The sequence below is a fragment of the Belonocnema kinseyi genome, chromosome 10 (genome assembly GCF_010883055.1).
Source record: "Belonocnema kinseyi isolate 2016_QV_RU_SX_M_011 chromosome 10, B_treatae_v1, whole genome shotgun sequence".
Classification (NCBI taxonomy): domain Eukaryota; kingdom Metazoa; phylum Arthropoda; class Insecta; order Hymenoptera; family Cynipidae; genus Belonocnema; species Belonocnema kinseyi.
Genome location: NC_046666.1, coordinates 89797622 through 89823097, shown reverse-complemented (window position 1 = coordinate 89823097; position 25476 = coordinate 89797622). Strand labels below are relative to the sequence as shown.

General features: G+C 33.6%; 2 protein-coding genes across 5 annotated transcripts in view; both read left to right on the top strand.

Moving 5' to 3' along the window:
• Window positions 1-25476, top strand: part of LOC117181516 — a 146247-nt gene that overhangs the window by 117816 nt on the left and 2955 nt on the right. For 2 of the 4 annotated variants that reach the window (XM_033374278.1, XM_033374279.1), the window contains exon 5: window positions 2027-2129. In XM_033374278.1, the coding sequence (XP_033230169.1) occupies window positions 2027-2129 (103 nt within the window). Of the gene's footprint in view, window positions 1-2026; window positions 2130-15783; window positions 16399-18191; window positions 18425-25476 lie in introns of those variants that run through there. The other 2 variants (XM_033374280.1, XM_033374281.1) reach the window with 2 other exon arrangements.
• Window positions 22394-25453, top strand: LOC117181517 (phosphopantothenoylcysteine decarboxylase subunit VHS3-like). Its single transcript, XM_033374282.1, has 2 exons — window positions 22394-22895; window positions 23908-25453. The coding sequence occupies exons 1-2, from the start codon at window positions 22541-22543 to the stop codon at window positions 24024-24026; spliced, it is 474 nt and encodes a 157-aa protein (XP_033230173.1). The 5' UTR covers window positions 22394-22540; the 3' UTR covers window positions 24027-25453.

The following is a 25476-nucleotide window of genomic DNA, read 5'->3' as shown; positions in this document are numbered from 1 at the left end:
TTTGACCAGTAATCAGCAAAATTTAATTAATTAACCCTTTATATTTAAAAACGTGTCGCCGCTCCACTTTTGAAATTGGAACTTCGGAAACCCGCTATTCGAAAAAAGCGCATCTAAAGCTCGCGAATGTCATAGACGCTAGTGTTAAATTTTATTTTTAAATGCAAAATATACCCATTCCACTTCACAAAAATGCGAAAATCGCCAAATTTTGATCGACAAACCGGGCCCTTTCCTTGCGGAACGTCACATATTATCTAACATTGTATCTAACATTAGTTTATAAAAATTGTTCGTAAATATCCGGTAAATTTCTAGTCAGAATCCATAAATATCCACATTTTTTCCCTTACATTTAAATAAAAAATGTAAGTTATTTTTTAAAAAAAAAATTGGGAATATTTTAATTTTATTCCGTCCTTTTAAATTTAATAATTTCGGAATTAGATATGTTGCCAGTGACTTCTGAAAACGTTACAAAGAAAATTTCCATAAAATACACCCAAGTGCGAATTGCCGGAGCTGAATATACGGCCCAGTGTTGGTCCAATTTTGGCAGCCAAAGTTCGGCTAAAGTTATTGGGCCAATGTCGGCATTTTAATCGGCCCAGTGTTGAGCGAGTGTTGGTAGCCTATATTGGCTATTTATATTTGCCGATCCTCCACCGATGCTTGGACCAGTATTGGCACTTTATTGCGCCAAGTCTCACTTTTAGTACGGGGAACCATGTTTCACGAGGATCAGCCAAAGTCTGGCCCAGTGACGGCACATTACAGGGCCAAGTGTAACTTTTACCAGGTGGAACCGTGTTTTATTTAAATCGGCCCAATGTTTAGCTAGTGCTGGCAGCCTATATTGGCAATTTATATTTGCCGATCCTCCACCGATGCTTCGTCCAGAATCGGCACTTTATTTCACTAAGTCTCACTTTTAGAACTTAATAAACAAATCTTACACGAAACATAAAAAAAAATTATTGAAAAATTCTCAAAGTTCACGATAAAATTTGTTAAGCTGTCATTACAAATTTTAAATGTTCATGAAAAATTACATTTCCTGTCATTGCAAAAAGTTGTAAAGTAGGCTACAACGGAAAAAAACGAAATATTATGCGAAGAAAAATTGTAATCGATTTAAATTATTTATTTAAAAATTATTTTATTGCTATTCGTGTTAACAGTTCGTATATTTTACATTAACACAACGTCGCATGATAATAAATAATTAGAAAAGGAGAGCTTAAAGTTTGATTCTTTAACTTTTCTGAGCTGCTGCTTATGAGGATCGCTTTTTCACAAAGTTTCAACTTGTCGGTTTAGTGCAGTGGTTAGCACTCCCGACTTCTAGGCGATATATTTAGGTATATAGATGTAGGTTCGATACCCCGTAGCGTTAGAACTTTTATTTGTAATATAATGTTCAAAATGTGATATATGCATTCAATCTAAACAGGACCATTAATATTTATATTCAAAGTACTCGCAATCAATTAATATTTATTTTCGAAATACCTTTTTTGCAATATCCTTAGTCCTTAGACTAGAGCAGTATTTATACTCAATGTTGGGCCGACAATGGCAGCCAAGTCTTGGCTGCCAAGTCAAGGCCATAGTTATCAATCCGGCAATGGCGCGACGATGGCAGCTATGTTTGGTCCAATACTGGTACCCAGTGTTGGGCCGACAATGGCAGCCAAACCTTGGCTGCCAAGTACAGGCCATAGTTATCATTCCATCATTAGCGCGATAATGGCAGCCGAGCTTCGGAAATATTTTTGTCGACTATGGGCCAACGTTGGGCCGTGTGTGACTTCGCACTTGGGAATGCTTCTAAATAACTCGCTTTCAAAGGCTAAACGTTTCGTTGGTCGTCTATATTTTACAAAAATGATTTCAAACATAGAAAAATTATTGTAATTTTTTCTGGTAGTTATGTAAAAATAAGGTATGGGTAGGTGGGTCCTTAAGGAACTATCAGCATAAGATTCAAGTGCTTAATACTAACATATGTTGGATTTCATTACAGTATTACGAGAACATGAAACTTCCCGAAGAGGAGCTCAGAGAATATATGAAAAAGTGTTCCCGGCATAAAGCAAAACATGACCCAGAATACCACACTCCACCAGGTATAAATAATTACATTGCTTTGTATTTTCTTGGAAACGTGTAAGTATAGTATATCATATCAATCATATCATAGTATGCATCTGTAATTTTGTGATTTTAATGAAATTTGGTGAATTATTATATTGTCATTTACAAAAAATGTCAAAAGAAAATGCATTGGAAATTTTTTCTCGAATTTTGATGCATATTGATCTGAAACTTGTTTGAATTCACACAAAAATAAAGCCATTTTTTGTTTTGAAAAAAAAAACATATTTAGAGTTAGCAAATCTCCCAATGAAACTCAACATTCCTCTTCGCAATCAGCCATATAATACGAATAAAATAATACTTTTAAATATGACCTCCATAACTATCTGTTTTATAGTGTCCCAAATAAAACCCCATAAGTGTAGAAATAGTTTTTGCGAGTTTTTGGCGCCAATTATGATTTTTTCGTAAAGATTGGAGAAGAAAGCAACTTTCTAGCATTGCTCTAAGAGAAGATAGTTATAAACGATAATCAATCCTATTCTAAAAAGATCATACCTACCGAATATCGAAATTATCGAAATATCTCGAAAAATTGTAATGGTGTATTTACACGCCTGTCAACTGGCCGTCAGCCAACAGAAAAATTATAAGAGTAAAAGAGATAGAGAGTACTTTTCTTTTGAATTTCCGCACTCTGTCTGTTTGACTCTTATGAGTTTTCTGCTGGCTGACGACCAGTAAACAGGCGTGTAAATATACCATAATGCAAAAATGTGAAGACCCGATTCCTTATTGGTGGAGTTGTTGTCAGGGAAAGCACGTGACGTGTCAAACTCTAAACAATCATGACTATTATACTATTCTTTCCTATGGAATTTCACCGTAACCTTTTTGTATTTCCCCTTTGGTTGCTCTACGGGCTGTACACTACTTTATTATTCAAAACTAAAAAGTATATTTTTCTATTTTATAAAGATTTTTGGAAAAGTGTATCCAATAAGTGGATTGGATGACAGGGTTGGAATCGGGGATTCCTTATTGGTGGAGTTGCTATCAGGAAAAGCACGTGGCGCCTCAAACCGTGATCTAATCAATACATGGTCTAGCCACTTGAGGGCTTCGTTTCGTTCAGGTCACGCAACCGCTTAATGCCACCATTTTGTTTAATATGACCGCGCAGTTTGAGTTTGACGCGTATTCTTTGTACGATGAACTGTATAGGAAAATCAGTATGTAGGAACAAATATTATGAAAATATTGAAAGAATGAATTCTAAAAAGAAGAAGACCCGATTCCTTATTGGTCAGACATGTACTTGGCGCTGGATTTGAATCTCTCACAAGAGCTTTTCAGAGCATGCGCACTCAAGCGCTCGAATTTGAAAGTACATGCATTTCGGTTAATTTTATGCGAATTCCCTTAACTCTATTGGTCCCAATTTCCCTAAATTTCCAATTTCAAAGGCGTAAAATTTCTAGCTTAATTACTATAATGAATTAGTTAGTTGTAAATTTATTGTCAGTTTCTCTGAACATAGGTAAAAGGGAAAAAAGTGTTTTTAAAATTCAAAAAAAAATAAAGATTTTGAATTATCTTGAAATCGACGAGAGATACGTGAAAACTGACAATATTGTTAAGGTTTACTAAAGGGGGATGGTCTCTCGCGACCCCAACCTATATCAGTAAAAAATTTTAAACTTAAAAAAATACAAATTTGTAATTGTCTTTAACACGGTCAGAGAAACGTGAAAACTAAATAAATTTTAAAGTTTTTGAAGACGGGGTTTATCTTCGAACAAAGCGAACTGACCAAATAAAAAGATTGTTTAAATACAAACAAAAAATGAAAATGAGGGTTGATCCTCAGACACCCGAAACTAAACAAAAAAAAAACAAATTTTTAACATTCAAAAAATCAAAGTTTTAATTTTTTTCGAAAGCGGTCATGGAAACATGAAGACTAAGTCGATTTTAAGGGGTTTGAAGATAGGTTTTATCTTCCATCAACTTGAAATAATTCAATACAAATATTTTTGAAATATCCTCCTAAAGAAATGAAAATTTTGAATTATCTTGAAAACGCTTAAATATAAGCGAAAACTGACAATATTTTCAGGGTTTCCAAGAGGGGAATCGCTTTCGACAAAAATGTTAAGGTTTTTACATAGAGGTACTGCATTCGACCTACATAAAATAACCCAATAAAAAATTTTGTTTTAAATTAATAAAATGTTGAGTTATCATGAAAAGGGTGAGCGATACGCAAAAACTGACAACATTTTTAGAGGTTTTCTATAGGGGGTGGACCTCAGCCACCTCAAAGTAAACCAGTAAACAAATGTTTAAATTCGAAAAAAAATCAAAAATTTTGAATTACTTCTAAAAGGTTTACAGATACGTGAAAACTCAAAAACATTTTCAGGTTTTTGATGAAGGGAATCGCTGTACGAGGTGTGTTCAAAAAATAAGGTGACTTTATGGTTTTCTCGAAAAATATTCATTTATTCCTCAATATTTATGTTGCCCCTTCAAAGTAATCCCCCTCAGATATAATACACTTGTGCCAACGCTTTTTCCAATCATTGAAGCACTTCTGATAATCATTTTGTGGTATAGTCTTGAGTTCTTTCAGCGATATAGTACAGTTTTTATCTCCTCAATCGTTGAAACTCGATGTCCCTTCACGGGTCTCTTCAGTTTTGGGAAAAGAAAAAAGTCACTGGGGGCCAAATCCGGTGAATATGGAGGCTGAGGCATGACTGTGGTGCTGTTTTTGGTCAGAAAATCCTTCACAAGCAACGATGAATGAGCAGGTGCATTATCGTGATGCAAAAGCCGCGAATTGTTTTTCCAAAGTTCCGTACGTTTTTTGCGTATCGCCTCTCGCAAACGGCGCATAACTTGAAGGTAATGATCCTTATTCACCGTACGACCTTGTGGTAAGAATTCCTGATGAACTACGCCACGGTAATCAAAGAAGACAGTGAGTAAAACCTTCACATTTGACCGTACTTGAAATGCTTTTTTCGGTCTTGAAGACTCAGGATGCTTCCACTGAGGCGATTGGGCTTTAGTTTCGACGTCATAACCATATACCCACGATTCATCCCCAGTTATAACCCTTTTGAGAAAATCAGGGTCTATATTGACTTCATTCAACATGTCCTGAGCGATGGTCATGCGATGGATCTTTTGATCAAAATTAAGCAGTTTTGGAACACATTTCGCTGACACACGTCTCATGCCCAAAACGTCCGAAAAGATAGCATGGCATGAGCCATCCGATATGCCAACATCTTCAGCAACTTCTCTGATGGTAATTCGGCGATTTTTCAACACCATTTCTTCTACTGCTTGAACGTTTTCATCTGTTGTTGACGTGCTGGGACGTCCAGGGCGAGGTACGTCTTTGACCTCGCCGCCTTCTTGGAACAGCTTGTACCACTTATACACATTTTTCTTACTCAGAGTGGACTCACCATATACAACTGTCAACATTTCAAAGTTTTAGAGCACTGGATTCCATTTTTCACACAAAATTTAATGCAAACTCTTTGCTCCATTTTTTTCGAAAGAAGAAAATCGCCGAGCATACCAAACCCTTCTAACCTTGTACGCCTCTGCCAGAAAACCAACACGAGCTATATAGTCAAAACTGTCAACATATGATCGTTACGAGTGTACCAATACAACAAAACAAAAAATTTAAACTTGAATGTACGTAGCCCGCGAAAATTGAAAGGTCACCTTACTTTTTGAACACACCTCGTATACCAAAATATGAAGGTTTTTAAAGAAGGGTTTTGTTTTTGAACTACATGAACTAACCTAATAAAATTTTTTTTAAATACAAAAAAAAAATAAAAATTTTGAGTTGTCTTAAAAACGTTAAGAAATAAACGGAAACTGACAACGGTCAAAGAAACGTGAAAATAAAGGTGATTCAAAGGTTTTTGCAGAGTGGGCTTATTTTCGACCAACGCGAAGTAGCTCAATCAAAGGATTTTTTAAATACCCCAAAAAATCACTCCAGTCACTCCGATCTAAAGCAATCAATAGATTTTATCATATTAAGAAATCTGAAATATGATTCATTTCAAAAACGTATATAGAATCGTGAAAACTTATTACATTCTAAGGATTTTGCAGAGGTGTATTCTCAAACAACTGTAACTAAACTAATAAATAAAAAATTTTTATTAAAAACAATAATAACATTTTTTGAATTATATCGCGAACAATCAGAGATACATGAACAACAAACAAATGTTAAAGAGCCTGCAGAGCAGTACTGTTGTGGACAAAGTCAGAATAACCCAGTAGATTTATTTAAATTTGATTAAATAATATAATTTTGATTTATCTTGAAAACGGTGAAAAATGCGTGAGAACTGAAAAAAGTTTCACTGTTTGATAAAGATCCTCGACCACCCACAATTAACAGAGTAAAGTAGCGATACGCGAAAGGGACAACATTTTCAGGATATTCCATTCCGGGATGGTCATCAGACACCCCGAATTAGTATAGCAGAATGAGTTTCGAAATAAAAATTCGGAGTTATCTTAAACACGGCGAGATACGCGAAAACTGACAAAATATTCAGGGTTTTATACAAAGGGTGGTTCTCAGCAACTACAAATTAACCCAACAAAAAGATTTTCAAAAGGAAGAAATCAAAATTTTGAATTATCTAGAAAACCATGGGACATACAAAAAAACTTTAAAAATTAATAATAAATAAAAATTCGTATTAATATTGAAAAACTTTGACACATATTCTGATTTCCGGAAAACACTGAAATATACATGAAAAGCGTAAAATTTTAGAGGTTTTCTAACACACTTCCCAAAAAACTCAGTTCCGTCCCAGGTTTGGACCTATACTTTTTAAAAAAAACTGGGACAGACCTGCTTTTTTCGATAAGTGTGCTAATTATGTTAAGCGGACGGCTTGAAAGTGATTAAAAGTTGTGTCAAGATTAACGTTTATATATACGCCCGGATTTGAAAGGAATTAAAATTAAATTTGGATTGGTTTCCAATTCACTCGGTTCTTGTGTTTTTGGGTGAGCTAAATTCGAATCCGTGGTAAAAATTCGAATATTTTGACTTCAAAATTAAGTATGGGCGGTTTTTGCATACAAAAATAGTGAAAAATGTTTGATTTTTATAATTTTTTTCCAGGCATAAAACGCGTTAATATCTTAAAATTTCTTCAACCATCGGTGCACAAAATTCTTAAACTTAAACAGAAAATTTGTACATATATGTTTTTTCTTCCAAAATGGCGGACAAAATGCAAAAATTTCCCAAAAACTGTTTTTTCCATCGTCGTTGTTTTTCTCAAAGTCTTCAAAGTTTAAAAAAAAGTTCCGTAGATTAAAAATGTCTTGAAATTAAGCATAGAACACTGAAATTTTTTCAGATGTTTTAGAACATTTTTTTGATTTTTTGCAAATTCAAAAATTTTTTCTAAAAAATAAAAAAAAATGCATAGTCTTCTATGGTTAATTTCAAGACATTTTTATTCCATGGAACTTTTTTTAAAACTTTCAAGTTTTTGAGAAAAACAAAGATGATGGAAAAAACTAGTTTTTATAACATTTCTGCATTTTATCCGCCATTTTGGAAGAAAAAACATATATATCAAATTTTTTTGTTAAAGTTTAAAAATTTTCTGCACCGATGGTTGAAGAAATTTCAAGATATTAAAACTTTTTATGTCTGAAAAAAGTTATAAAAGTAAAAGATCAAACATTTTTCACTTTTTTTGTATACAAAAACTGCTATATTTAATTTTGACCACGGATTCTAATTTAGCTCACCCAAAAACATAAGGAACATTACTTTTGATCTATTTTTTGTTTTGTTATACTCATAAATTTTTCGGTCAAACTCATGTTATAAAATTGATAGTTTTGGTCGTTAATGGGTTAATCTACTTATTCTATTACGTAACCGTCACTTGCAAATATTTATGCTTTTAATCTGAGTGACTTCCGTTTCCTTTCGCTTTCACTTCTTTTGTACCTCCATTTTGTCATTTTGTTCAGTTCCATTCCTTAATTCTTTCTCATTCGCTTTTCTAGCCCCCTCTTACTTCTGCATCCACTCTGCCACAATTTGCTTTTCCCATTCACAGATTCTGCTCTTTCTATTCTCTTTCGTTTCTCAATACACTCTTTCCCTTACCTCGTTTCCCAATCTAAATCTTCCTATTCTTGTCCATCTTCTCTCTCCCGGTTTCTTCTCAATATTTTGGTACTCTTTCCTTTTTTATCAGGTGATACCATTTATCATATTTTGATTCCTTAATCATCCCCCGTCTTTCTATAATTGTCTTTCCCTCTCCCTTTTTCAATTCTTCATAGTTTACTCCAGTGCCATATTCTATATTTCTAGCGCCTTCCCCTCTAATCTGTGACCCTTTTTCTTAATGTTTCTTTTTTCTCTCTTTCTTTTATATCTCGTATGCTTTGTTCTATTTTTCACAGCCTTTCCTTCTCCTTATTCCCACTCTCCGAACCTCCAACCTCCCGGTTTGAGCTTTCTATTTTTTTTATCCTACCTTCCAAATCCTGTACGTTTTTATTAGTTTCTTTCTGCTTTTTTAGTCTGCTCCAACGTCTGCATTTTTTCTCTAGCTTTTCCCTAACTTCTTCTCATTTCCTCATTTCTTTCGTAATTTCGGCTATGTCCCGCCTAATTTGTTTCTTTATTGCCTCTCCCCTTTCTCCGGCTTTTCTTAATATATCCCCATTACTTCTATCATCATTTCTCGCGATTATTTCAATCTTTCCTCTTCCATCGGATCTTCAGCATCAGCTCTTTTTCCTTCTGTCCCCTTATTGTTCCAATCCGTCTCTACAAAAATATGTTTTTCAGGCGGCGATCTGAACATTTTTTGATTTTTCAAGCTTAACCCTATATCTTCCTAGTCTTCACTGCTTCCCCTCTCCCCTTCTTCCTTCTGATGAATGCCTCAATCAATCCCACGCTCTTTGCTCAATCTATCTTTTTCTACAGCTTTCCTATACTTTCCCCTTGCCCTCCTTTCTTTGTTCTCGCATATCGGTGTGCTGAAAAGTTTCTGCTCTAAATCCTTTTTTTCCTCACTGGCACTCGCTCCGATAGCCTTGAATCTAATTCAAGCGATCCCGCTTTTTATCGTCTTCAGTCCTAGCTATCGTCGCGTCTATTTCCCGGTCTGCAATCTCTCACAAAAAAAACTCTTCTACACACTGCCACAATCCGCTCACCTCAAATTTCACCACAAATATTAGAAAAACTCGTTATCAAAAACTTACTGCTAGTTCACACTTTCATGCCGGAAACGGAAGTTAAGAAAATACTTATAAACAATAATTATTTATTTAAATAATGAATGTTTCTAAATCGAGATAATTATTCATTCAAATAAAAAGTAAACAAATAGTTAAAAATTGCATAAAAAACCGCCACTTTCTAGGAATATTGAAATCGAATATTATTAACAATAATGATAAATTATTCAAACAATGAATTTTCTGAACTTTAATTAATTATTTACCTCACACTAATTGAACATTTTACAAAAAGTGGGAAGTTTAAAAAAAAAACTTATTTTCTAGCATTATTGTAAGAGAATATTATTACAATAATAATCATTTGTTTAAAGAATTATGTTTGTAAAAATTAATCAAGTACTACCTCGCTGTGATTCCTCACTCGTTTTTAAGTGAAAATTGCTAAAAACAATGATGAATTGCTTAAACAATTTAAGTAAATTTCTAATTACGAGTATAAGGTAGTATTTTATTTATTAGAAACAATTAAAATTTGTTTCATCGTAAAAAGTTCCCAATTTTCGCCAAAAACTCGCATGACCCATTTTTCACATATGGGGTTTTTTGGGACCCTATAAAAGAGATTTATGGGGTGATATTTGAAAAGTAATATTTTACTTGTATTCTATAGCTAATTATGAAGATAAACACTAAGTTTCAACTCAATTTAGCTAATTTTTTTCGAAACAAATGGATTTCTTTTTTTGTATATTCGAATAAATTTTCGGGCGATATGCATGAAAATTCGAAATAAAAATGTTTGGACCACATTAATGTGCAAGCAGTCATGACCAAACTAAAAAGTTTAAATATAGAACTATCTTCATATCCGGCCACATCTTGGTGGGTAAATACAATCCCTCAAAGAGAGATTTTTCGAAAAATTGTCTGGTTCTAGTTTTATTGCAATTAATTGAAACTGTGATGCATTGTATGCGCCTGGTAAGTAGCAAAAGGCCACCATGAGTGTACACAGGGTGAAAGAAATTCTAGGCGCTCATTTCCGACTCCCATTCGATCTTCCTATTGCTAGAGTTAAGAGCCGGTTGAGAAAAATTAAAAAATATTAAAATATTAAGGAATTTATTTTCAATATTCTGCATTAGATACATTAAATAACGACGAGACGATTAATAAAAGAAAGAAGAAAATCTTTTAATCCGTTCAATTTCTGTTAAGAGTTTTCGTAGCTTATCCTCTCTTCTCAGGTTATACGTATTTTTGTTGTGTTGTTTGTATAATTTAAAAAAGGTGTACATCGTTCGAAAAACAATTTTTTTGTAAAAAATGTTGTTCCGACTTGCGCCGTTTCTTAATACATGTGAAATGAGTGTGAAAAGGTGTAAACTAAAATCATGGGCGGATTAAGACCTTTCGGGGCCCGGAGCTAAAATAACGTTGGGGCCCCTTTAATGCGGCTGGACTTAACATTTTACTTTCATTTAAAATTAGTTCATGATAAAAAAATTCAAAAATTTAATTGAAAAAATTTTACTAAAATTTTTTTTAGGACTTTATTATTTTTGTTTATAAGCGGGTTATTTTACTGTACATTATATGTTTTTCTTGGGGAGAAGGGGGCCCCCACTAGCGTGGGGCCCGGTGCTTCAGCACCACCAAGCCCTCCCCATGATCCGGCACTGACTATAATAATTAATACTTTTGGTTCACTGAATACATAAGTCAAGTGGATTTAATAAGATTGCGGCAATCAAAACAATTCTTTGTCAAAGTGGTAAGTATAGATTCGAATCGCAAGATTTTATGTTCACATCATTTCATTCAATTCTATACTTTACCACTTTCATAAATGGACTCCTTTCATAATCGGAATCTTATATTATTCACTAAACTAAATGTATGAATTACAGTGCAATTCTTTTACTCGCGCATTTGACTTGACAGCTCGAAAAAGTTTTGCCGTTAACAAAGAAAAGAAACTCGCATAAACGGATAGAGATACTTTATTATGAAAATCTGTCGCTGTTGCATATTTGTACGTGCGTGAGAATAGGATACATATCGGTGAAGCTGGGCTCACCAGAAGCCAGTCTTTGGCTGGAAAGACTAACAAGTGTCACTGCTGCCTCTAACAGTATACTGATAGGCCGTAATAAATCTTTTCGAATGACTTCCTTTATGTCTCCCACCGGACTTGGAAGAAAGTATCCTTCCCAAAAACAGAATATAGTATGAAATTAAATATAACAGTTGTACTTCTTTATATTCATATCGCTGACACAATTGAAACAATACATAATATTCAAATGGTTTGGTGATATTTTTTAAATTCTTGTAATTGATACGTATTCAAAGAACTTGTACGGTGACTATGTTGTCTATTATTATTTCTTGAGCAATAAGTCGTAAAAAAGTAATAAGAAAATAAATTTAATATAATACTTGACATTGGAATATTGCCCCCTAAGAGTTTTAAAAAATAGATAATTTAAAATTTGCAGGGCTGAAAATTGTTTTATTTCTAATTAAAAGAATTAAAAATAAAATAGAATTATTGAAAAGTTCAATTTAAAAAAAAATATGAGTTTGAATGCAAAAGGATTCAAATTGGAACATTTGAAATTGAAAATTAAATTGTACATTTCAAAGTAAAAGCATTTGAAATTGTACAAATGTAAATTTGTATTAAATTTTTTTAAATTGCGATGTCACTTAAATATTTATTACATAAATTTTATGAAAATGAAAATAAGGACGACTTCATTCTTCGCAGTCAAAATAAAAAAAATTCTCAATTTTAGTCCTTGAAAACAGAATTATGCTGAAAGAACGTTCTAAATAATAAGTACGGTTAAATGGAATATATTTAAAAATTCAGCAATGAAGAATATTTAAAACTTCAATTGGACTGTTAGAAATTCAACAATTGCAATGTTAATTGAAAGGTTCAAAGTTATAAATAGAGAAACTTTTATAATTTAAAGCTTACCGTAAAACTTGAGAATTCTAAAGTTAAAACCATTCAAAAATGAAGAATGTATTCCATTTTTATATAGACATTTTTTTAAATTGAGCTTTCAAGGCCAAACTTGTTGGAAAATTTTTCGAAATTAAAATTTTCCATTTAAGAGTACATACTATTAATTTTGAACGTTTCTGTACAATAATTTGATTTTGAGGTTCTACAATGTCTAAATTGTCTACAATATAGAAAAAAATGTTGTCAACGGAGATAATGAAGGTGAATTTATTTTTTAATTGTAGACAATTGTGCCTAATCAATGTTCACGCTGAATCATAATTTTTTGACTTTTATAAAAATTTATATTCGGATTGTTTTAAAAGATTATAATTTGAAATATTCAACTCTGTGTTCAATGTCACCTCCTCCCTGTCGGAATTGTCTGAACTCTGAATTAGGAAAATTTCGGATGAAAACTTTACATTTTGAAAGCTTGTACTTGTATTAAACAATTGCGCTAACGTCACAGCAGCTGCAATCCGCTCTGGATTCACACGTATTGATAGTTCATTTATACACGTATTGGATGTTGTTTTCCATGAAAATTTGTCATTTTTGTGTTGAAAAATCAATTATTTGGATTTTCTTAGTTATGAAATTTTTTTTCATTGAATATACAGTAGGACCTGTCGCATCGAAATACTCGGAGGGATGTAGTCCCCACTCGTAAACTTCTCTACTGATCGTGATAGGTAGGCGCACGCGCGTTAAACGCAGCAGACTCCACACGACGGAAGTCAGTGGTGTATGCATGAAAATTAGCCGGCTTGTAAAGTCCACTGATATTTTAGGGCCTTGTACATTTAAAGATACCTCACTACCAGGAGGTGTAGTTAGATTTGTTTCTGCGACCTGTCTGATCGAAAGTGGAGACCCGGTCCGCCCCGATCCGGCGAGTCCTACTGTATTCACCTTTTTATTTGAAAATTCAACTATTTGGTTGAATAATGAACTCTTGGTATAATAAATTACCTTTTGTGAAGATTCGTCTTTTTGGTCTAAAAATATATAATATTGATAGGAAATAAACATTTTTTGTAGCAAGTAAACTTTATTGTTGGAAATTCTTATTTTGGTTAATAATTTAACTATTTTGGTAGAAAATTCAATTATTTAGTTAAAAATAAAACTATTCATTGAAAAATTTAACTACTTCGTAGAAAATTAACTTTTTTCTTAAAATGATATAATTTTCTGGTTGAAATTCCAACCCTTTTGAAGGTAATTCGCCTTTTTTCTTCATAGTTTTCACAATTTATTTGAAAAAGTACATATTTTAGTGCACATTCGTATTTTTTAAAAATGAAAATTGTTGATGTTTTTCTGGAAAACTGCACATCTACTGTTTAGACTGATTTTTTGATTGTATTGTATTGAGAAGCTACGACTCAGTTTAGAAGGTCTACCAAATTTTTCCTCCGCCCAAGTGTAATAGGTAACAGAATAATGTAAATGGTCTTCTAATAGAGAGTGCAGTTAACATAATGCTGTCTGAAAAGGAACCATCATAAATCTGTAGTAGAAATTTATGACTCTTGTCTTAACTTGTTTCAACTTGTTTACTTGTGTAATATTGTATTTGCCAGGTCAGTTACAGAGATATAACGTAGCTTCAGAACGTTCGGGCTTAGTTGCTTGGTAACGCTGTCGGTATGCGCATCAGGATTAACCGATTTTCTTCTTTCTTTTTTTAATTGTCTCGACGTTATATAATGCATCTAATGCCGAATACTGAAATTAAATTCCTTAATATTTTAATCATTTTTCATTTCTCTCAACCGGCTCTTATCTCTAACAATAGGAAGGTTGAGTGATGCATGACAGATACTCAATCAAATCCTGAGCTCGATCCTAAGTTCTTACGATGCTTAAAGTATCGTCAAAAAAATAACACTCTAGTTTCATTCGGAAACGAGCGCCCAGAATTTTTTTCACCATGGGTACACTCATGGTGGCCGTTTGCTACTTCCCAGGTGCATAAAATTCATTAAATTTTCAATTAATTGCAATAAAACAAGATTTCCAAAAAATCCCTCTTTGGGAGATTGAAATAACCCACTAAGATTATGTGGTTAAAATATGAGATCAAAAAATTTATAATTGTGGAAAAAATCCTGTCATTTGTAAATGCATGGGCTAATTTTGAAGCCTGAGGAAGCACTTTAAGAAGGTACCATCACTACAAGAATTTTCATTATCATTTCAACCAAACTTTCACGCTATCCAAATATGATCACCAAAAGTACTCAGTTAAAATCTCATAAGACTAGGGTACTTTATAAATAAGGTATTAACGTTTTAAATTTGGTCATATTTAACATTGCGTCTTATGAGAGATGGCGTTTTTGAGCTCTTTACTGAGTGATATCTAAGTAACCATCATTAAGATATTATTGATATTTAAAAAAAATAAAAAACAAGTATTTCCAAATTCAGGTGCAAAAATAATATTAACCATTTGGTTCCTGCATACACGTGAAAAAAATTAATCACGAAACTTGCACTTCTGAACGTTGACTATCGCAATCTGGCAACATCGCGAGGCGCGATCAATGTAGATCTCAGTCAGCTCTTGATTCATGTCGCCAAATTTCAACTCAATAAGTCATACGAGTGTAGGCATTACGACAGCGTGGTCGACTCATCTCGGCAGTAGCGATTATACCTCATTAACCTTTATCACTCATACCTCTGAAAAATAACATATTACTTAAATGGGGTCAAATTGACCCAAGCTGACTTTGAAACTTTGTGATACTTTGAATATGTTTATACTTATACATGACTTAATAATATACAAGATAAATATAATATTTGAACCCTCCTAAAGGGTAGTTTTTGCCGCTTAGGAGTAGTTTATTATTATATTTATGAAAATTTACTTTAATTTATCGTTTTAATAATTTTTTAACAGTTCACGACTCCAGGACACGGCTAAAAATATGTTTGAAATAAAAATATAAATTTATTTTTTCGAAAAATTGTATTCTCGATGTTTGTACATTAGTGGTGTGCAAAAACTGTAAAATTTCTAATTTTCGAAATGTTTATGCACCAATGCATTTCTGTGGACAAAATAATATAACATAGTTTTTATAAAGAATTTTTAATTAATATTTTGAAATGGTGCAAGGCTACGGAAGGTTAGTATTTTAAAATTCGAAGCCAATCACTTCTTTCTTTTTTTTTGTGTGGACACTAATTTTAATGCCACCCTTCAATATAATTGTGGTCTGAAGCCTTAAACATATTTATGGCACTACTAAGCCTTGTACTTGGGATTGTCATGATACTAAGTAAGAGCAAGCTAACCGTTTCCTAAAACATTTACCATTGCAATAGTAGTTATAGGCATAGTTTTTATTTTTTAGTTGGTTTTTGAAATTCCTTCAAATTTTCAAAGAAAAAAGCACCTGCAGGAAAACAGTCAAACCAGCTGATTTTGCAACATCACGTAGATTTGAATACAGATACTTAGTAGGAGTTTCTCCCTCAAATCATTCGATACCGTGAAAATAACAGGTGAGCCAGTTATTTTGTTCTTCCGCAGCGATACAGATATCCGAGAAGAGATAAGGTGGTGTAGTTATCCAGTGTCCAATATAGTTATAATCTAGTGCAATGACGGCCACTTCATTTGCAATAAAGTTATCTTCAAGATCACGAAAGCCTTGAATATCTATCACGAAGTCCATAATATTTGTTACATAAAAAAGTATGTTTACTGATGATGAGTTTGACGATGGAGACATCGGTGACAAAGAGTAGGGCCTCGTACACACACACACACACACACACACACACAAACACACGCTCGCACACACGAGAAACCACGTTAGGAGTCAACCGACTTGTTAGACTACTTTTGACGAAATGAAAGACAACTTTTGGGCTTCAAAAAAGAGGCTTATATGATGACATATGTGGCAAATTTTTTCTCACCCCTTTTTTCCAATGTTTACACAGCTGATTTTTTATGAGATAACGGTGACAGTGTAAAAAGATAAGACATTTCCTGTCCAAACCTGTCCTAAGTAAACACATGTGTAGATTAGGATGTCATATGTGTGTGAAATTTCGAGAAATAAAAGGCTGGAAAAAAGATTTATCAGCCTCCAAAGTCAACAATAATTTGCCTAAAAGAGTCAATTTCCAAAACGTTATCATATTCTGCATATACGATACAGTTTACGCTGTTTGTTAATGGTTCTTCAAAACGTACCTCTATTCGTAGACTTCCATGCTTTAAGAGATTCAAGTGAGAATGACAATTTGCAGAAAGATCAGGGGTAAGATCAAAAGCAAAAAGACAAAATCCTTGCGAGTAATCATATCTATCGATATCATTACTCTCATTAAGAAAGTTAATACCAGTACTAGAGAAAAGAGTGTGATAAGCATCAACGTAAAGATTTTTTGGGGGAAAATCTGGCTGCAGAGGTTTTGAAGGTAATTGTGTACTATCGACGTAAAAAGATAAGAAATTAATCTTGTAATTTTGAAAGTTAAATGGATTAAGTGCTCTATTACCATTGAAAGCTCTGTTCTCTATGAAACCGATAATTATTCTTTTAGGCAACTGTCCGAGAATAACATTATCAAGAATTTCACCGTGAATACCTTCGTGTAAACTAAGCGCTTTGACCTCGACTCTTGTTATAGGGTATATTGCTGTTCCTTGTGATAGAGCTTTTGCGTGTGCTAGTAAAATACCGGGGCTTATTTTTGAACGACGAACAAGGAGCAATGCTTCCAAAATGTGTAAACTGCATGTCTTGACAGGGTCCATAAGGCAAAAAGCATCTTTTGTACGTACGAGTCGAAGACGCATCTCGACTCCGTTGAGAAGAAATTTGTTTTGATTGAAAATGTCGCAATGCAGATGACTTATTAGATCTATTTTTGTTCCTGCACCAAAATAATCTCGACGAATATCGATGCCTGTATCTTTGCTGGTCAAATCTTCCATTTTTCCTGCAGTATCTGCAGCCCAGAGAGCGGAAGTCAGATGGCACTTTTTTGCAGCTGGACCACAATTGAGCAATGTATCTAGGTACGCTTTGTACGCGTATGCGTTTTTTGGAAGAGAAACGGGTTTTTGATTGAAATATACGTCCACCTGATTGAACATCGAATGAAGCAAGTTGTTTATCACACTCACACTTTTCAGACCTGCATTTGCGGAAGTTTCTGTCGGTGTTTCCAATTTGACGCGTATACTGAGCATTGTATGAGCGAGATCTATGTATTCTTCTCCGTAGCCTGGAATAACAAACTCTATCGGCGAATCGTCGGCCAGCGATGAAACGGGCTTGTAATAGACACATTGCGAACTCTCAATAGATGTTTGAGTTGGTGGAAGAGAAAAAAGATCTAGTTCAGTTTTTAAACAGTCAGTGGAATGTAAGTGTAAAAAGGGCATCATACAATAATGTATTTTTTAAGCACCAAAAATGTCCGAAATTGAACGATTTTTTCCGCTACTATTTTTACGCTTTTGTTTCTTCTTTGATTTCTTATTTTTCCTTTTTTTTACTACTATTGATTTTCTTTTTAGATTTCGTATTTTTTACTCCTTTCTTTTTCTTTTTTGATTTATGCGTTGTAACAAGTCTCTTCAATTTTTTCCGTTTAATCCATTTTCTAAGCTGTGCGATACTGTCTATACCGTGAACTCCGGGTAACTGACGTCCGAGATTTCTCACACTAAATTTATAACCCGAGCAATTCATAAGATTATCAATTTTATTCAAAGCTTTTCTTTTCAATTTTTGACCAGATTCCTTGAAACTAACGTAAATGCCTGCTTGAGAGGTACTTTATTATCGACATCATTTAACACGTTCACACCTGTACGAAGGGCCTCCTTACCAACTGTACGCGCACCATGTGCCAGTATTGGTAGCACACGTCGAAAAAGTCCAACTAGAATACTTCCAATTTTATGACCTCGTTGTTGCGACGATCCGACATAAACTTTTGATATTCCGCCTCCACCTACTTATGTTGTGTAGTAATCTACATAATAAATCAGTTTTATTTGCTCATTTAATGTTTCTCTTCTTCTCCTTTTTCTCTAGTCAATTTTTTTAAATACAAGTGTCACTGTCAGAGTGTCAAACTCGAATGTTATAGGCAGCCCAACATGATCTCTTACGTCTATCTCTATCGTGCGAAATTCAGTATGAAGAAGTGAAATGAAATTTGGATTGGAAAACTGTGTAACTTGTGTGGATGCAAAAATGTAGTTTCGGGTATCGACAGGTATAATACGTGAAAGAGGAGTTTTCGCATCACCCGTAATGTGAGGTTCACAAATATCAAAATAAACGAACATTTTTTCGGGTAAACCACGCACTAAACTTTCTGGGTGATTTGCATAATGAGAAGTATCTGATATTAATTGTTGTGGTGCAAAACCAAGTATACGAGATACTTTTTCACCAATTACAAGAAAATGACGCCCCTTAATCGTACAATCGTCTTGACAAATTTTTTCAACTTTGACATAGCAATCTTTGTCTTTTTGGAAAATTAATCCTAATTGTTCTCGAGCAATGGGTGTTTGGTTAATCGCTCGGACAAGAACGTTTACCTGTGGGTACACACGAGGTCGAAATTGGTGGTGAATTTTCGATTCATTCGTTTTTCTCTCAAAGTTCTCCTTATTTTTTTCTTCATTCACACTATTCAGTACATTTGTCATTAATGCTATACGATTTTCCATTCTATCAGGTGCCTCGTATCTCACATGAAGAAATGTTCTTGGAAATAGAATTTCTGTCAGTCCAACAGTCCAACGACCCTGTAAACGTATTTAGTGCGGTAGTTGCGTAGTGAAGCGAGTCGTAGTATTGTGCGGAAAATACTTCATACTGCTATTGCTCGGTAAAATTAAGTGAAATTGATCGTCATTCATTGTAATTTTTTGTATCGGTAACAGGTATCCAGGAATTAAATTTATCAGAATAGCCCGTCCACTTAACAAGTAATTTTTTTTAGAACCCTTTCCTCTACTATGAATCACTCGTTCAATGATGAATTCTGACTCATTAATATCAGTATCTTTCTTCATAGCCGATAGTTCTCTTTCGTAAAAAACTCCCATCTATGCCATCACCAACCAGATCTTGTAGCCGTAAACATATGGATTTTGTTTAAGCCCTTTAATTATTCGTCTTATCACAAAAATCTCTCTTTTCATCCAGCCTCATAACCTTTCGCAAAGGCTCCTTTCTCTCTACTGATACCTACGTAATTAGTGACCTTATATTTAGGCTTTTTACCATGTAAGGCTTTTCTACCATACTTTCTTTGAATATTTAATCGGGCGTGTGCTGCATTTTCCAAAGTCACCTCTGATGCTCGCATTCCTATACTAGAATGTCGTGAATTATTATAGCCTTGTAAAATCTGTTGTAAAACATCAATGTAACGATGATTATTACTATGCGTAAAATAGCGCCACATATGTTCTTTTAGTGTACGTTTAAATCGTCCGACTACTGCAGCCGTAACATTTGGATCACGTACAGGGCGAAATCTCATACCCCGTGTCGATAAAAAATTTTGAAATACTGCACCGAGAAATTCTTTTCCTCTATCGCTCTGTAGACAGACAAGAGCACGCTTTTCACTTTTATCGAGAATAACTTGAAATGCCCTTCTAACTTCATTCGCAGATTTATCTTTAAGAGGCTCAACCCAAACGTATTTACTCAGCACATCAATGACCACCAGTAGATACTGGTATCCATCATTGGAATCTTTCAAATATTTTAAATCAACTAAATCTGCTTCCTTTATATCATCTATATTTGATATATCGTAATTTATTCTCCTGAAACGTCGATGAATTGGTACGTGTATATTATAGGAGTCTTGAGATTTTAACCATTCAACCACCTTTACACGTGAGACTCTTCCCTGTACAGCGTTTGCGAGTTTTTCAATACCTGAGTAAGAGGCTTCATGGGATGGGTCGAAATATATTTCTTCTAACAATTTCATGGATTCGAGAACAATGTCCTCCACTGGCTACTACCTCTTCTCGACCCTTGAGCTTTAGCCGAACCTGTGCTACGACGTATTGCTCTCTTCGTACTGCTACCTGGCGCGTCAGTAGACCCTTTGTATACCTCGTTAGCACTAATGACCTCTTCGTCTTCAGTCATTAGTGAGTCATAAAGTCCAGGCGATAGTTTGGGACTGCTTCGACCACCTCTCTCTCTCGAAGAGATTATATCTTCTTTCCAGTAATTCCTATTACCAACAATCTCTCTAGACATACCGATTTCACGAAGAATCATGGCAAACTGGTCTCGGCCCGCCGGTTTCACCTTTTTTCTTAATCTCAATGCATCGTTTATTAGACCACTGATATTTGCATTTTTTACACTTTTACCATCTATAAAGAGAGAACCATGTGAATCCCATTTTACACGTTTTTGCATATCTGGTTGACAAAGTCGTTGGGTTAAAACAATTCATTTATTTTTTAAAGTTCTGGGAATAGTTGCAATAATATCACCACTATTGTTTAAATAGTCTTCCCCCTCCTCATCATCATTATAATTGAAATCACTTGAATCACCTATATTTTTATCTCCCTGATTATCCTGTTCTTTAATCGGTTATTTATGTTTTCATATTTCTCGGGTAAAAAATAAAAAATGTTGTAAAATTTATTGATACATTTTCTATTTTTCATACTCATCTTTCAAAAATGGAGAATGTAATATTTGACTCATTTCAGCAACTACTCTAGTCATAATATGACCAGTGAGTAGATATAACGTCATACGTGTTTAACCAATAAGAATCCTTTGACTTGAAAAAGAGGTGCTCGGTGGAGGTATATATTCCACGCATGCGTTTTAATCTATTTTATACTCTTATGAATGGAAAAATGTAATTTGACAATGAATATGAGAACTTAAAATGTACGATTAGAATAAATAGTTCAAATAAAGTTAATTGTCTTTAGAAAACATCAATTGAACATATTCATTACATATTTTCATAATTTCAGCCATGGACTGCATAATTCACGGTACTGCGGTACTGCGATGCTAAGATATTCAACAGACAATCTTTACAGTCTCACTGTGATGGACGTGTAAATGTTTGTTAGATATTTAGATAATAACGAATCGTTTAAAAAATCTTTTTTTAACCTTAAAAACATTTATCTGTGGCAAAGTTAAACTCTCTCTCTCTCTCTCTCTCTCTCTCTCTCTCTCTCTCTCTCTCTCTCTCTCAGGGTATACACCTTCTTTCAAAGAATCAACTGGCTGGTCATTGTCGAATACTTTTGCCCATATTTTGAGATTTTATCATTTGAGAGTAAACTCTGATGATGGTTCTCATGAAAAAAGTTAGAGGTGTGGCAAAGCTTCTGATTAGTCAGAAGGTCATTGCTTAAGGGTTTCTCAAAATTAAAAAATTGTCTACATTTCCCACTTTTTCACAATTTTCTTCAATATGATAGGTAGTTCTTGTAAACGTCTAAATCCTCCCACTACATCATGTAACTTAGTGTTTTTTATATATCCACCCTGTTCAGCTTCAAATCCACAGTTTCCCTTCATCAACGTAAGAAGCAACAGCTCTCACGTTTTTTCAAAACCTTATACACTTTTTAAAAACCAGCAGCAACATGTTCGTGGCAACAGTACTCGAGAACATTATAACCATGTGTCGAATGTCAGGAGACTTGCAGGAATGCGAGTTAAGGCTAGTCCTTAAATTTGTCCTAACATTTCTCGATGGAATCGGGATCGAGCGCGTATTGAAAGTGATTGGAGATAACGTGATTGTACGCGAGATGGTTATGGCTCGAAAAAGAGAGTTTTATGACCGGCAAATCCGACTTGACAGACTCCGAGATTTCTATACAAATGATAAGTAAAAAATAAAAATATTATATTCTTCAATATAATGATTTTTAAAAATTTTGTTTTAACAATTATAATATAATTCTGATAATTTTTATTTTTTCCTACAGCTATTGGTGAGATATTCAACGATGGCGAGAGCACCATCCCTTCAAGTGCGCAGCCTTCTACATCTCAGTCGCCTGTCGTTCAAGCAGCTCCAGTACGCGGAGAAATAGAAGAAGATACAGTGATGGTTAATGGGTGTTTAAATCTACCGTCAATAGCATGTGAGATTGTCGACTTGTGCGAGAGCGACAACGAAGTTGATAACGACAGCGAAAGTGATGCGGAAATTTTGGAAAATGGATATGAACACGACGACGCCAATGAAATGGAGGTTAGTGACAACGACGACGACGACGATGACGACGATGATGAGACAATATTTGAGGAGGATGACCAGGAGATGCCATCCAGTGGTCAATATTCTGGGGAGGCGGAACAGGAGGAGGATGAGGATCAAAATATTGCTGAGGACGATTCGAATGAATTCGAGGATAGGGAGGCGCTCAAACGGTCATATGTTGAGAGGGCTGATGAAATAGGTAAGTCATTAGTTTTAATTTCTGTTAAAAAATACAAGTTGTTTTATTTTTATTTTATTTATAATTTAGTAAGTCTGAGAAAGCAGTGGATTTGAATGCGAATCAATAATATTTTATTGAACCAGTTTTACAGTAAAGTTAAAATATTTTCAAGTGTTATAAATTATGTCTAATAATTGTCTTGCGTTGCGCAAGCATAATAAAAAATTTAATATTTTTTAACACAATTTTTAAATTATTTAAAAATTTTTTATTTTAAATTTGTTTAAAAATTTATTTTTAAAAAGTTTGAAAAATTTATTTAAAAATTTTGTTTAAAAATTTACAATACTTAAAAATTAGAAATTTATTTTAAAATTTCAAATTTATTTGAAAAATTAAAAATTAATTTTAAAAAAGTCGAATTTATTTGAAAAATTAAAAAATTTTACTTAAAAATCTCCAATTTATTAAAAAATTTCGAAATTTATTTAAAAATTTATTTGGAATTTAAAAAATTTTGAATTTACTTAAAAATAAAAATATTAAAAAATTTCAAATTTATTTTGAAATATTCAAATTTATTTTAAACATTTTAAATTTATTTAAAAAATTTCAAATTTATTTTTAAAAATTAAAAATTTATTTTAAAATAAAAATTTATTGAAAATTAAAAAATTTGTTAAAAATTAAAAATTTATTTAAAGATTTCAAAATAAGAAAATTTACTTAAAAACTTAAAAATTTATTTAAAAATTTCAAGTTTATTCAGAAAATTTCAAATCTATTTAAAAATTTATTTTAAAAATTACAAATTTATTTGAAAATTTAAAATGTAGTAAAAAATTAAAAATCTAAAATTAAAAATTGAAAATTTATTAACAATTAAATTTTTTTAAGTTTTGAAATTGTTTTAACATCCTTTTTATTTAAAAATAATATTTCACTAATTGTATTTTTATAAATATTAATATTTTATGATGTACTTATTGGGGTTAAAAATATTGTTTTCACGGTATTTTTTTGTACCTAGGAACTGCGTCAACTTCTGAGCCATGTGTTCAGCGAGGTCATGGTAGAAAAATACCTCGTTCGTCCGAAAGCGAGCAAGACGCAATAGAGACATCTCAGCGGAGAGGACAGTCAGGATAATATAGAGTCTAGCCAGGGTGGTGAATTGCCGTCTAATTCAAAATTTTTAATTATAAATAGAAAAAATAAAAATTATTCACATTTCGGTTTACAGGGTAGCGAAATGGAATTACGATTCCGCTACAAACCTGACGAAATAATCTGTCAAATAGAGTGGCTCGAATCGGCTGTGCGTGAAATATTTGATTTTATTATAGGCCCATATAAACCGCGTGATTTAATATGTATTAAATTTATAGCCGATAGTTTTACGCAGGATGATGCGGGTCTACCATTTAGGTATGCTCGTGAACGTCATTTTTAGGATTTGTGGAATTTAATTTTCATGGTCACTCAAAGTGTCGCCGAGTTCCGCATTGACGATACTTTTATATTGATAATTGATTGCGTCAATAACCCAGTAGGTAGGGGGTGGGGGGAATTGGCATTTGATGTTCTTAAAAAAAGATCTATTTTAACTTTACATAATACCGATAATTTATGCCTCCCGCGTGCAATTGTTTTTGGTAAAATTTATAGGGAACGAGTTCAGATGACTACTGGGGATAAAAATGAAATTTGGACACGTGTCAGAAGTGGAAATTCAACTCTTCAAAAAAGTTTAGCTCGGGAATTATTTCAAAATGCCCTTGTCGATATTCCGGAAGAAGGAAGTGGATTTTTGGAATTAGAAAAGTTCCAAACATACCTTGTCAATGAGGGTATTGCACTTATTGCATTTGACTTTAAAACCTTTGGATGTGTTGAGGAGCCCCCTTTTTTGATGGTACTACACGCTTTATTGAAAGAGGTGCGGTTCCCATACATATTATACATCTTTTGTACAATGATGATCGCAATCATTATCACACTATTTTAAATTTAACAGGGGCTGCATCCTCTCGAGTTTTTTGTACATCCTGTAACAAGGGATACAATAACAGGTCTGATCATAGGTGTGCACATAAATGTGAAGCCTGTCTTGCTCATACCTCATGTTTAGAAAAGTGTTCCGATAATCGTTTACCAACTACCCCCAAGTGCGAAACATGTCTTCGTCAGTTTTTTAATAATGATTGCTTTAACCACTATTTAATGTCCGGTTCGTACTCCTCCGGAAATAATGTTTGTGACACGTTGAAAATTTTCCCTGAGTGTTCCCGCTTAGTGAATATTAAAAAAGATAAAAATCATAAATGTGGGTTCAGTTTTTGTAGTTTATGCAAGTGCAAGCGTGAATACAATCAAGAATGATTTATGAAGCCCATACGTGATCCTGTGGGTGGTGATGACTCTATCCTGCAAACGAGAAAATGTTATATATTTGTTGGGCATACAGAGAAGAAGCAGTCACACCTCTGCCTAATACAAACGTCGTCATCGCAGCGTATACGACAGCACAAGCCCGTTTAAAGTTGTACGATTACTTGTCACAACTAAACCGACGAGTCTTGTGTTATGACACGGATTC